Genomic DNA, 14,942 nt, shown 5'->3' with positions numbered 1-14,942 from the left:
TAAGTAGGTACGAATTAAGAGACTTCCACTTACTTAAGTGCTCAATGACTAAGAATTCTATTTCACTTCTTTATGTCCATTGGAAACTCATTAGGTAAAGTGGGTTTTTTTTGTCTCGGATTACACTGTTCCCAGCCCCCATTTCTTTTGACTTCCCCTTTTAGGTTATCGTATATTCTTTTCTACAGCTTCATTAAGCCACTTTTGTTGATCAGTTACACCAATGTGTTTTGATTTGGTTTCTCCACCTAAAAAACTGTCTACTTTATCATATATCAGGATTATCTGTCCTTTGATCTGTTTTTCTCTGTCTAGGTATTCAATAAATGTATTTTCATTGTGGCTGTGTTATTTGAGTTATATTTCTATACTAACAGTTATGCCCATTTTCCCTTTAATTAAATAACAAAGAGAAATAGCCACTAAAACAAAACATAAATGACAGTACAACTCGTATCTTACAAATGACTATTTCCTCAATTTTAAAGCTAAGTGTTACTTCTGCATGACCTCAGAAGGTTGTGAGAATATCACCATTTATTTATTTATTTTAAAAAGGAAAGATTTCATCAGAAAAAAAAATTATAAGGCAGAAACAAACATAAGTGTGCCAAATTTAAACCAAAAATGTTTTAGGCTACTACTTATCAAGCTGTGAATGTTTTTCATTTTAAAGTTTGTTTTTTTCTTGACAGGTATTCAAGTATTTGTTAATCAAACCTGCCATTAATGCCAAAATCATCCCAAAAACATGATTGGGAAATCAAAATATTTAAGCTAACTAAAATAATTTTGTTTTTTAAAAAGAAGAAAATGAAAACTATCACTCATGGAAGAAAGCTTTTATTTTTTAATCACATTTGTTTCCCTCATTTTTCTCTCTGAGATTTCCAGTTGTTTTTCAATCATCAGAAGCCTACATTTGTGGAAAATCAGCAAATATACCCAGTTATTAGAGCCAGCGAGGCAGAGGAACAACACAAAGCCAGGATTTTGAGCCAGCTTCCTGGGCAAATTGGGAAGAAAGAGATACCATTTTAGTTAGTTACCTGAGACTGTTCAATTACATCAGAGGCACTTGACATTATAAAATGTTTTTTTCCTTTCAAATATAACCTTCTGTCATCATTAATAAATGTCAATTGTAATGAAGTGTTTTTCCCACTTCCTCTTCTTCCTTATATAATGGAAGAAAATGCTAATGAGTTTATAATCCTGAAATTGTTTTCAAAGCCAAAACAGTCAATTTGATGACTGTGTATTAGCTTAATTTTATTCTTTATATTTGGAGAAGAAATTTTCTCATTTTATTTCTTACCATACTTTCCCTACTTAGTGCAATTTCTTATTCTCCCTGAGAGCTTTTATGTGATAAATATTACCAATTAGATTGTGTTTCTGGGTTCAAATCAGAATGATGTTGATGATCTTGCCCCTTGCTGTGACTTCAGTACTGTCTGTAAGCTTCTATTTTTTTTTTCTTGAAAGCTGGTTTTCCCCTCTCTCTTTTTTGATTTTGATACATAATGGCTATTCAACCCTGTGGTTTCTAACAGTTTCCTGCAACATTTCAATCAGAATATAATGGCGACTTGATTTCTTCTCTCTCAAAGATTAAATATGCCCACAATATGAAATTGATGTATTTCATAACACTAGAACAAGTTTCTTTACTGTCAAAATGAAATTAACATTTTATGAAAAGGGGACACCACTGAAAGAGGTCAAGAAGAAAGAGAGAGATAAAGTCAGTTTTTCAACACAACGTTATTCAGTGTCTGTGCTGAAAACATCCTTGACAGAAAAGGTCTGGGTCACCTTTTAGCAGTATCTGGGTAAATTGGTTGTTTTCCCCTATTGAGAAATTAGGGGGAAGCTGCCTATTGTAGTGCAGAGAAGGCAACAGGCTTGGAGTTCCAACCTGCAAAAACACTATGTAATCAATGAAAAAAAAAGTGTGACCAAGAGAAAAAGAAAGCCATTTAAATTTATTTTAAAATAGGCACAAAGAAAAAAAAAAGGTAAATTACATTTATAGATAATATGTTCTGGAAAATATGAACCCAAGCCAAATGTGGGAAAATTTTAAAATAGACTCAATAGTTATAAGGGGTTCTGCTCCCTGGAAAGCTTACACATATCACAAAAGCCTCGCTTATACTTTGCATTACAAAGGGTCTTTGAAAGTTTGATTCTGGCATTTTATACATGTTGGTCTAACTTTCTTCTTTGTTTCACAGTTGGATATACTGCTAACTGAATTAAATCCAATGAATATATAAGAATATCCAAATAAGTTCAAGATTTGCTTCTTTCTGCATAATTTGTATATTTGTCCTTATGATATAGTTTACGATGTCTTTGTTTATCCCTAGCATCTACATTTTTATTTTTAATGTTTATAAAATAGTAAGCAAAGTACAATAAAATGTTCAAATAATGGCCAAGTAATTTCTATTATATAGTCATGCAGTTATGCAGCATTGCATATCTATTATTATGGCTTGGATTCAACTCTTTTATAAAGTAGCCATTTATGTGCCTATTTATAAGTAATTTTTGCTATTAGAATATTTAACTTTTTTTAGTGATTTCTTAACACCATTTTACATATTAAATATATTAACCTTTGGTCTATTTGGTCTAATGCAAATATATTTATCAGTTTAACATTTGATGTTCTAACATTTTAATTTTACTTTTTTATATTCAAGGAATTGACAGATTTTCGTGTAGTGATAATCTTTATTTTTTGTTTTCTGCCATTGGTACTATGTTCTGAAAGATCTTCCTCACCTGTTTTACATTATTTCTGATATTTTGAGTACTAGAATCTGTTTTCATCCTACTTTTGAAACTTTATTTTCTGTAAAATTACCAAATAAATATCTTCTAATCAGGCTAACCTTATCCCTGCTCCAAGAGTAGAATGTAATTGTTGGCTTCACAAAAATTCACACCCTTAGCTAATTTCCAGTTCCATTTTATACCCTACATTCTTCCAGAAGCATTCACTGATTCCCAGCCTCCTTTGATCACTCTTCTGTAGACTTTCAGGAGCCAAATAGGATATACCACACAAACTGGGAGAGAGCAGTAGGCAATCTTTAGTTTCACACTGCTGTTCATGGTGGAATGTAAGCATCTAAGCAGGTACATACCTATGGGTAAAGAAGAGCAAATTCAACATGAGCCCTTCCCAGTAGTGACCGTATGAGATGTTAGTTTTGTTTTGATGGTAAAGGGAGCTGTTCTTGTGTGCAACACATTCGTTTTCCCTCCAAGGCCTGTTAAACCTTAGGGGTAGCTGGGATGCACTCTACACCCAAAGGAGGCATCTCTGGGATATGAGAGTCCAGATTGAAGTCAGAAAGAAGATAATATTTCTGTCCAAACTGCTAAGCTTCTAAAGAGTACTAGGAAAGATAAGCCAGATGCCAGTCTCCAGGGAAAGGGCAAAGACAGAAACTGAAAAGCATTTATAAGTGATGCCCCAGGTCCTGAGGAGGAAATCTGAAGTAAGGAACAATTAAACTGTTATATGCTATCCCTTTTGCAAGTGTCAAACTTCTGTACTTGTAAGCTGCTATTTTTATCTTCTGTTAGCCTTGCTGTCCCACATTTCGGGAATAAAAGCTAGTCATTTATTGTCATTTATTGACCAATTTTTGTGTGATGCTTTCTGTGGGAAGCACTTTACATGAATTAGTTCATAGAACCCTAACAAGCACGCTAAATGTTAGAGGGATTTGGTTTGCAGAGGTTCAGTAACTTGTTCACATTCCTCAGCTATCTAATGGGAGAGAAGGACCTCAAATCCAGATCTATCTGACTGAAACACACATACAGAGCAGCTATTTATATTCCCATCTTACAGTTGAATAAACTGAGACTGAATTGCAAGCTTCTTAAAAGCAGGGACATTTTTATAAACTTCCTTTTTGTCCACACACTGGCTTGTACTTAGTAGATAAATGCATACGGTGGAGCTAATATACTCCTCCGATCTTAAACTATAGTAAAAGCTCAGATTTTAATTATGTCTGATCTTTCTTTTTATTTCATTTTCTGCAGTTAGATGCTGATAATGAAAGTAAACAAATATAGAAGGTGCTTTGAGCTGGTTCTTTACCAAAAAAAAATTTTTCAGAATATTGCAGAGCTGCCATATAAATATCATTAGGACATAATAAGTGGTTTAAAAGAGGTAGCAAGTTATCCCAGATCACAAAGAAAAGAACAGAAACAAAGAAAAAAATGGAAAAAAAAACCCTCTGCACTTTAAAATCATCCTCCTACATTTTGACTCTGTGTTATTACAATTTACATACATATTACCTTTCTCTTAACAGTTTGCTGTAACTATTGTTGTTTAGATAGATTTGTCTTTTGGGCTTTATACTAGAATTATGAGGGGATTGCCACCACAATTATAGAGTATTGTCTGTTTATCTATGCACTTAATTTTTCTAGTGGTGTTTATACCTTCAAGTGTCTTCTATTTGCATATTAATAGGTTTTTTTTCAGACTGAAGAACTCCCTTTAACATTTGTAGATGGGTCTGGTGGTGTTGAATTCCTTCAGCTTTTGTTTGTTTGGGAAAGACTTCATCTCTTTCATAGATAAAGGATATTTTTGCTGGATACAGTATTCTTGGATGGCAAGTTTCTCTTTCAGCACTTTGAAAAGAGCAGTCCCACTCTCTTCTGGCCTTTATGGTTTTCATTGAGAAGTTGTCAGACAAATTGGAGTTCTTTTATATGTTATTTGCTTCTTTGTACTTGCTGCTTTTAGGATTCTCCATTTGTCCTTGACTTTTGAGAGTTTGAGTATTATATTCCTTGGGGTAGTCTTATTTGGGTTAAATCTGTTTGATATTCCCTGACCTTGCTACACCTGGATATTTATCTATTTCTCAAGCTTTGGAAAGTTTTCTCTTATTATTTCTTTAAATAAGCTTTCTATCCCTTGTTTCTGATCAACTCTTTTGAACGCCAGTAATTTTTAGATTTGGTCTTTTGAAGTAAAAACATGGAGTTTGGTAGAAGAAATAAGACATAGTGTTTGATAAATCTTTAGGGTGACTATAATTTATAGTAATCGATTATATATTTTAAAGTAGAGGAGAATAATTTGAATGTTTCTGCATAAAGAAAAGACAAATATTTAAAATTATGTATTTCCTGATTACACTGATTTGATCTTTATAAAATATATAAATACATTAAATTATTACATGTACCCTGAAAATATCTACATCTATTATATATCAGTAAAAAAATTATTTTTAAAAATTAGCGGAAACAAGACGAAACAAGATACACAGCTTTACACAGCAAGTATATTTTAGACTCATTGTGACTTTTTTGGAATTATTAATCACTTCCCAAAATGTATTGCCTTATTTCTGAGAGATTTTTTTTTATTCTTCAGGACACAGCAGGCCAGGAAAGATACCGGACTATCACCACAGCCTATTATCGTGGAGCCATGGGCTTTATTTTAATGTATGACATTACAAATGAAGAATCCTTCAATGCAGTACAAGATTGGTAAGTTAGAGCAAATACTCCTATTACTGATAACGATGGTTCTCCAGTCAACTCTGTCCTTCTCCCCAAAGCAGTGACCATGCCACCATGTAATATATGTGTTTACATTATACTACAATCCTGCTTGTGCTTCATTTTTAAAAAATGCTATTTATATACAGTACCATTATTTCGGGATTGATAAGAAGTCATTTTGGTGACTTTTCTGCATTTTGTTCATTTCAGTGCTTTGCATTTTGTCATCATTTCTTCCATGGAAACTAGTGCATTGCTTTTGATTTTTTAAAATATAAATAATGAATGGGTTGGAAGTTTACTGATCTAAAATAGGGATCTAGAAACTATGACTCATGGACCAAATCTGGCCCATGGCTTGTTTAGTAAATCAACTTTTGTTGGAATATACCCACCTCATTACTGTCTTTGACAGCTTTACCACCACCACAGCAGAGTTGAGTAGCTGCAACAGAAACCATATGGCCAGTAAAGCCTAAAATATTTTCAATTTGGCCATTTATGAAAAAAGTTTGTGGACCCCTTATCCAGAAGATTTGTTAAACAGGTTGTTCAAACTGAAAAATTTTCAAAGAACTGAGTCAAAGGATAAGATAAAACCAAAACCTTTTCTGACTCATAGCTGCATCAAACTATCTGAAAATATTTCTGACCGTGATGAGTGTTTACAGTGGGGATTTATTCCTATGGTTACAGTATCCTTCATTCTGTCCCACCAACACCTTGAGAGGAGACACTAAAAAGCCAAGGAGAATGGTCATGAACTCAAGCACAGGGCTAAAAAGCGCAGTTTGTCTGTGGAAAGAGAGAGAATCTAGGTGGGGCTTTGTGTGATACTAGGAGGGAAATGAAGCTCCCACTGGTAGTGACCAGGACTGATTGAAGAAATACCATACTTTAGCTGTACATATAATCACAGATTATCTTATGTAAGGAAAACTTTGACAATACATAGGCAAAACAAACAGCATTCTTTTTGTTCTATAATAATATTATCCAAAATGATTTTTACATATACATCAGTTCAGTGAGGGTCAGATGCTATTGAAAATATTTCAATTTGCTTTTGTTTTTTCTTTTCTATTTTAATTGTTCATCTAGGAAGACTTCTTATTTACACACACACAGTTACAGTGCAAGAAGTATTACTATCGATGATAGCAACTCAAAAGAAAAATACAGGGTTATCAACTAAAAAAGACAAGTTTCAGATGTATATGAAAAAATAATTATCTTCCACTGAGGATACAGAAGAAAGTTTAAGTAACTATTCTTTTTAGCAAACTGAATATTGTAAAAATGCCAGTTTTTCTCAAATTATAAATTCAAGGCATCTCAAATAAATATAGCAGATTTTGTACAAAATGGAATGAAATCGAAAAATCTAGAGATAGGCACAAATCTATATGGGGATATAGTTTATGATAAAAGTAACATTCAAGTTAGTGACAAAAAGTTTGGTTCAATTAAGAGGGTCATGACATCTAGTTAATTGCCACACATCGTCCAACACACAAATTGCTATGTAATATGGTAATTTTAACCTTGACTACTTCCTGTCTGAAAATACTGAGTTCCAGCACTACCAGGTCAGAACTGCTATTATAAGTTTTCCAGAAAAACAAGATCTTAAAAACATGGAGGACCTCTGTCCAAAAGTCCTGACTCATCAGTGCCTGCTGAATTAATTAAAACTTCCTCAGCCTGACTTTCAGACATACCATATAATGGTGTCACTATATCTTCATGGTTTTATCTCTTACTATTCTAGAAGCAAACTGAATCATTCATTGTTCCTGGAGCCCAGCTTAAATTTTCCAGCATTTGTGCTTCTATTTTTTTTTCTCTGCTTTGCATGTCTCTTGCCTCAGTCTGCTATTCCACCTGCCCCAAGGCATCTAGATTTGTCAAAAACCAATAAAAGTTACTTCTAGGAACAAACCCTTACATATTCTTTTTTTTAATCTGAAATTATATGACCAGTTGATTTATTAGGGTTTTTTAATTGATTCAACAAGCACTTAGGAGTACCTGCTTTTTTGACAACCAATCTGTCAGACATAGCGTTTAGTATCTATGCCGGCATTTACTATTTCAGTTAATAGATCCATTATCACCCAGTTATCTGATGTAGAAGTATGAGCACCGTCTTTTATTTATTCCTCTTCTACAAATAGAATCTCATTGACCACAAAATACAATCATTTTGACTTTCTAAATGCTTCTCCAATCTATTGCTCTTTTTTCTTCCTATTGCCAATGTCTTAATACAAACCATTCATTCATGTCTTTTATCTTGTCTCCTTAACTTCAGGTTCCACGTTCTCCGGGTCATCCATTATATTGCCATCAGAGCTATATAAGTGAACCTTAGCACATCTCAGGCCTTAAAAATAAAACTCCCAATAATGTCTTATTATGTACAGTAGTCATTCTGGGAGCACATATTAATCACCTGTACAGTTTTGACAACATATACAAGCCCAGGCTCTACTCTGGATCTACTAAATCAAATCTCCCATGAGATATATGGGCATATGAATTTTTCAAAGCTCCACAAGTGATTCTGAAGTCCATTTCTGTTTAAGACCGTTGATTTATAATGAAATCCAAACTCTCTAACATAGTGGACCGTGCAACCTCCAGATATCTATTTCACTGACATCATCTCTTACCATTTTCTTCCATTCACTCTATGTTTCATCTAAACAGAAATTTTCTGTTTACCTAAATTCCATCCTTTTACTACCTCTATTTTTCTGCCTGAAATACTTTCTCTGTTATCTTTAAAAAGTCTATTTATTTTTCAAGGTTATCTCAAATATTGATTATTTTATAAAGCTTTAAAACACATCTCTGCCCCTTTCCCTACCCCTCTCATCTTTATTCACAGTGGACAATACTATCCACACCCTCATCTCTGCATCCACACTACCCTAGTACTTTCTGCAGATAACATAAGACCTAGCAGTTGCTGCTATTATTTCATTATATTTTCATTAATCATTTTCCCCACTGCAGAATATAATACAATATATGAGCTCTTTTATTTTTTGTCATTTCTTTATCTTGGTAAAATATATATAACATAAAATTTACTGTTTTAACCAGTTTTTCAATTACAGTTCAGTAGTGTTAAATACATTCAACTATCACCACCATCCAGCTCCAGAATTCTTACCATCTTGCAAAACTTATATGTAAACGGTAACTCCCTATCACTCTTCCCTGTACTCCCTGGCCAACACCAACCTGCTTTCTGTCTCTCTGATTTTAACTACTTTATGTATCTCATATAAGTGGAATCATGCCTATTTGTCTTTTAGTGACTGGCTTATTTCATTAAACATACTGTCTTCAAGTTTCATCTATATTGTAGCATATGAGAATGTCCTTCCATTTTATAATATTTTATTATATGTATAATAAAATATATATACATGTTATATATAAAATAAACATAAACACACACAATATGTTATACAACATATACCATATATTGTGTGTATGTGTATAATGCACAAAATATATTTTATATTTATATATTTATATTATATATACACACACATATATATACTATATTAATACAATATATATTTGTATGGATGATCCAAAGTACTAAAGAAAATTACATCCTTACCTGATTTCCCAACAAAAATATAGAAATTACTTCAAACTGACATAGTCAGAAATTAATGGTTCTATTCTTCCTCTCAACAATAGATTTAAGATTGTGTTTGAATTGCCACTATGGCACCAATTATATTTAGCTTTTTGTTTTTCTTAAGTGTACTTGTCTTAAGTTCCTACTACATTAGAAATTACTTGTAGGGAAAGACTGTCTTACTCATCTATATTTCCTGCTTAACATAGTAAGTAGCACAAAATATTTTAAAAATTATTATTAATTGCAAAAGTAAAAAAAAAAAAAAATCTTAAGAAATGTTTAAGGAATAAGAACAGAATTCTATCATAAGAGAAAAAGTCCCTTTGGGGAAAAACATTCCAGTGCGGCTGCTCAAACCTGCTTTACATGTACAGTATAACTGAACAGTAGTTGTGGGTGAGGAAGCTTGCTGATATTCAGTGATGGCCTTCTACAACAGGAAATAAGGTATTCTGAAAGAAATAAGCACAAAGAAAACATTCTTTAAATTATTGGTCTCCAAGTGCTGATCTTAAGGGTATAAAAAATACAGAAAAATATATCTAGCAAAAAGCAACATTAATTAAAGCTGAATTGCAGCTAAAGTTTCAGCTACTCTTCCAAACAAAATGCACTTTGATTATAAAGAAAGCAAGCAATGCTTACTGACTGTGATTTCAGCAAAATCCTAAAACTGTCTTACTATATAAAAGAATTAAAATTTCCTTTTAAAAAAATTCTAGTCTCTAAAGGAGAAGGCAAGTGTATTAGTCTGTTCTCAAAGTGGTAAGAAAGACAGCCAAGACTGGGTAATTTATAAAGGAAAGAGGTTTAATTGACTCAGTTCCGCATGGCTGGGGAGGCCTCACAGTCATGGCAGAAGGTAAAGGAAGAGCAAAACACATCTTACATGGCAGCAGGCAAGAGAGCATGTTCAGAGGAACTGCGCTTTATAAAACCATCCAACCTCGTGAGACTTATTCACTATCATAAGAACAGCATGGGGAAAAAACCCACCCTATGATTCAGTTACCTCCCACCAGGTCCCTCCCATGACAAGGGGGAATTATTCCAATTCAAGGTGAGATTTGGGAGGAGTCACAGCCAAATGATAGCAGCAAGCATGGAGATTTAGAGAGTAGCAGCAAGCTAACAGATTATTTTGAGGAAATGGAAGCTCTCTCTTTTTTGAAAACACATTGGACTGTGCTTTGAATTTTCCAGTGGAATTTTATTTAAGGAGTTAAATTATCCTCTTAAATCTGGTCAAATTCTCTAGTTCTGTCAAATTAAGACAAAATTAACCTGACTGTGAGCCTATTTAGAAATGTATCTAGAATCTATAAATTTTCAAAAAGAATGTGAGAAACTCAACACAAAAAATGCATACACTGCGGTTAATAAAATATGAATAGAAAGTAACTCCCAAGAATCAGGATGATGGTTGTAGCTGTCATTCCCTTGAAACAGAGAAGAAAAAAGCTTTCTGTGCTAATAGGCTATTAGGACATACGGTGCCTGGAAGCAAGAGTGAGAAGAAAAGGGAGCATCAGGGAAGAGAGAAATAAACATGGAGGGAGATGGGACTTGCAAACTAATCTCCACTCAGTATCAAGTATAACTGACCATTGATTTCACAGGATCGTCTTCAGAAGTGCCTTATGAATCATGCATCTCCAGACTGACTATCTGGTAGAAGGAAGAAAGAATTGACCCATTAACTCTTCTCATCTATTGGTCCAATGTTCACTTCTGGGACTTTAACTCCTCCACCCTTCCCAGTTACACATGGGTAACTCATGGCTCAGCAGCAGCAGGGAAACTTCAGTGTGGGAGGCAGGGGGTCTATGGCACTGGCCTGAGATGAGCTGCTTTAGGCTGTGACCATGTCATACAACACAGGTGATAGTCCAGAAGAGCCCTTGTAGAAGTGGTTAGCAGAAGGAATGAACAAGTGGCCAAGAGCCCTTTAGACAGGTGAGTCCAGGAAGACCTGAGGGGTTCCATAAAAGGTGTCGTATAGAAAATTTTAAAGCTAATGGAAATCCAAAGGGGCAAATGGTTATTGTGCTTGAAATACAATTTTGTTATGAGATTGCTGAAAACCAAGGTAATAACCAAGACCAAAAAATATTTTTAATATATTTAATGTTTTATTTATTAAACATGATGTATTATATAGCTCTCATAGGAAAAGAGAAAAAAAACTATTAATCTTACAGGGCAATGAGAAACTTCAAAAAAGTTTTTGTTGAATTTGGATGGAAATGCTTTTTATTTGGGGCACATTGGGTTTATGTTAACAATAGCTTTTATAACTAGTACTAAAAAGACTCTGAGACTCCTTTTTTTATGTCTCAGGACAGAACGTGTGAGCACGTACAGTGAAGGCCTCTGTGAGTGGCTGGGCAAATACAATCCAAGCATATAGAGTTCTTGTTGTCTCAAATGATCCAAGAACTGAATGGTAACCACTCAAGGGAATGAATGGATTGCATGCTACCTAGACTATCTTCTCTAAATGTCATTTTTCTACTTTATGCCTTCGATAGGAGCTGGATAGGCAGTTTGATACGTGAAGTTATGCTCTCTAAGGAATACCTCAGGTGCTTATACTCCACCTAATATTTTGGAAACCAGATGCTGACCTTATATTAATATATTTGCTCAGTTCTTTCCAATTTCTGAACTTCTTTCAGTCCCTTGAACTTCTCATACCTCTGAGTCTCTCTTCCGCTGGGTTCTGCCTTTTATAACAAGCCATATTCTTCCAACCTTCATCCAGATCAAGCTAATTTATTCTCATCATTCAGATTTCAGCTAGATTCTCATTTCTTCTGAGAAACTTTTCTTACTCCCAGAGGAGCTTAGTTGCTTATGCAGTGAACTCTAGAAACAGTGCTACCCAGTATATCTAACAACTTCTTAAACTGCTTATTTGGTTATCTTTTTTCCTGCTGGATTCTAACTTCCTCGAAGATAAAGAATATGTTTATCTTCCCCACTTTTACATCCCAGTGCCTACTCCAGTGCCTGGCACTTAGTGGCTGCTCAGTATTTATGGAATGACTTAGTAAAACGAAATAGAAAATGCAGACCTAGTGAGGTTATCTTAAGTAATGTTTTATAAAAATCACAGGGATGTTAGATGGCTATAAACAATCACACTGGAAGCTGCAATGAGGCTTACGATGTGCTTCAGACTTGTCCATGTGGTAAAAATGTGCATAATCATGGTCCTTAAGTCGGCTAATTTGCCAGATACCTTATTTTTTTAAATCTGCAGTTTGTTAAGGAGAAAACTGCATAGAGCTATAGAGGCAAATGCAGCAATCTAGTGGCTCCATGGTTTTGGGAAAATGAAGGCTACTTCTTTTTTAAAAACACAGTATTCTGTGTCTGGATCCCCCTGCAGGTTTTGATTTAATAAATAAATTAATGAATGATTTATTAAAGAGATAGGTCCTAAATAGACTTAAGTAAATAATATAGAAATACCAGGTTACTGATGAAAGCTTCACTCCTTTCGAAGTGTTTCTCAAATGGGTTGTGACCAGAGAGTTTACTGGGTCTTAATTAGAAGGTGACCTCAAGTACATGGCCAGGCTCTTCCTAGCACTGTGACTCAGGGTCTGCATACGTTACAGTACATTTGAACTTGACTTAAAATCTTCCCCATCCCAATTTTTACATCTTTCTCTTCTAAGTATGGCATGGCCACAGGCTGCTGTATTTCCTGTAAAGGAATACCATTGGCTTATCTCCCCTTCTCTTATTTATTTACATTCTGCTTTTTATTATACAATGAAGAACTACAAATATAGAGGATTTTTAAAAGCAGGAAGTCTGGTTGCAGATTGATATTTTTAAAAAATCAGAGGCTGAGGATAAAAGTCTAACACTGTCTTTCCACTAGTTTTAAATAATTCATTTCTGTGACATTCAGGGTACCGCTGCAGATGTGCTGAAACTAGAATGAAATTTCACCTTCCAATGTTCTCTTCTGCAATTTTTAAATTTTTCTTTCCCCTCCAGAACTACATAGTGGTCTTAAATTAATGTGACTTCATGCTATATATGAACGTTAGCCTGCTAATAACAACTAAGATGTGAGGAGCAATTGCTAAGCCTCTGTTCAGAGCTTTCTCATCTGGCTCAAGGCTCCTATCAACTAAAAGCTTAGTTCTGAGTCACAGCTCAGAGGGGCCAGTGGTGGGATGAGAGCACAGAATTCTGCTCCCCAGACTCTCACGACCACCCCACAGTGGACCTCAAGGAGTCTCTTCTTTCTCCCTGGGTGTTAATGATACATTTCTTATTGCTGGCTGGACCCAACCATAAAACATTATCTTTGTACAGATAACCCAACTTAAACTCAAGTTTATATTTAGAAGATAGAGGGCTCCTAATCCTCGGCACCTTCAAAAACAAAAACCCAAAACACCTTGTTCTCTACATTGTCTTTGTATCTCAGTAAATGACATCTCCATCTTTCTGGCTGATCAGGCTAAAATCTTTGGAGTTAATCTTAACTCCTCATTTTCTCAGACTGCACACCCAGTCCTTAAAAAAAATACTTTTATATTTGGAGTCTGATTTCAAAACACAATCTATTTCCATTATTCGTGACAGTTATGCCCTATAAAGTTGCCACGGATACTGAATTAGCATATACTGAGTTCTTGCCCCAGAAGGGAATCACAGGGTTATGTTCCTGCAAGCCTCCATCACATGTCACCAACTAATTAACATATAACTGTGTTTTATCTGAGTTTCTACTGAAATATACCTTATTTAATATATACAGTTGATTTATTAACATTGAACTTAGGACCAACTTTCTCTTACCCATGCCGGAAAGGTGCTTGTCTAATCCTGTTTTTTCTACATAAGGCCCATCACGGTTTTCTTGTGCTCAGGAACAGCAGATAGCACTTCAACACTCTACTTGAGGGCCATTTAAAACAGCAAAGTCACCTACAATGAGCACAAAAATACAGAAAGCATGGCACTAAATACACTGTGAAAGGGCGCTTGTTTACAGTGTGAGCAGGGCCTTGTTCAGCCTTAGCTGCGAACATGTGTATCAGACAATTCAGATTTCTCGCTGCTCAGAGCATGTCTGCAACTATCCATGAAAGCATCACGAGTGTTGATTTTGAGGTTACAGATCAATTTTAGCAAGTCGGTGAATTTGCAAATTTGGAATTTGTGCGTAAAGAGGACAAACTGTAGAATTACAATTCCCACCGTTTTTCACCACATCTACTACATATTAGTTTGCTAGGGTCACTGCAGCAAAATACCACAAACTGGGTAGATTCAGCTGTAGGCATATATTATCTCACAGTTCTGAAGGCTAGAAGTCCCCAAAGTGTCCACAAGATTGATTCTTTCTGAGGGCTCTGAAAGAAAATCTGTTCTGGGACTCTCTTCTAGCTTCTGGTAGCCTCGAGCAGTCCTTGGCTTGTAGAGTGCATTCTCCTTTTGTCTTTGGGACAGGCTAAGTAAGATTAGTAGGCCATACTGACTTGCTCCCTTGGGAAGCCCGGTGCACCCCTATCTCAGCAGGCTCCACACCTCTTGCACCCTCGTGTATCAGCACCTAACTCTTTTGCAAGGTAAGCCGTTCTGGAGGATCCCAGCAGACTGCTGGATGTTTATACATCCCTAACACCTGGTATAGCCCGGCAAAGAGAACAGAAGCCTCTTATTCTTGAGGCTTCTC

General features: G+C 35.1%; 1 protein-coding gene across 2 annotated transcripts in view; it reads left to right on the top strand.

The window, feature by feature from the left end:
- The window catches only part of RAB3C (RAB3C, member RAS oncogene family), a 286,347-nt gene that overhangs the window by 129,076 nt on the left and 142,329 nt on the right, over positions 1-14,942 (top strand). For both annotated transcript variants that reach the window (XM_035291538.3, XM_017969908.4), the window contains exon 3: positions 5,435-5,553. In XM_035291538.3, coding sequence (XP_035147429.1) covers positions 5,435-5,553 — 119 coding nt within the window. The remainder of the gene's footprint in view (positions 1-5,434; positions 5,554-14,942) is intronic.

This window comes from Callithrix jacchus, chromosome 2, assembly GCF_049354715.1.
Source record: "Callithrix jacchus isolate 240 chromosome 2, calJac240_pri, whole genome shotgun sequence".
Lineage (NCBI taxonomy): Eukaryota > Metazoa > Chordata > Mammalia > Primates > Cebidae > Callithrix > Callithrix jacchus.
Note: the sequence above shows the minus strand (reverse complement) of the source record. Positions and strands in the feature narration are given on the sequence as shown.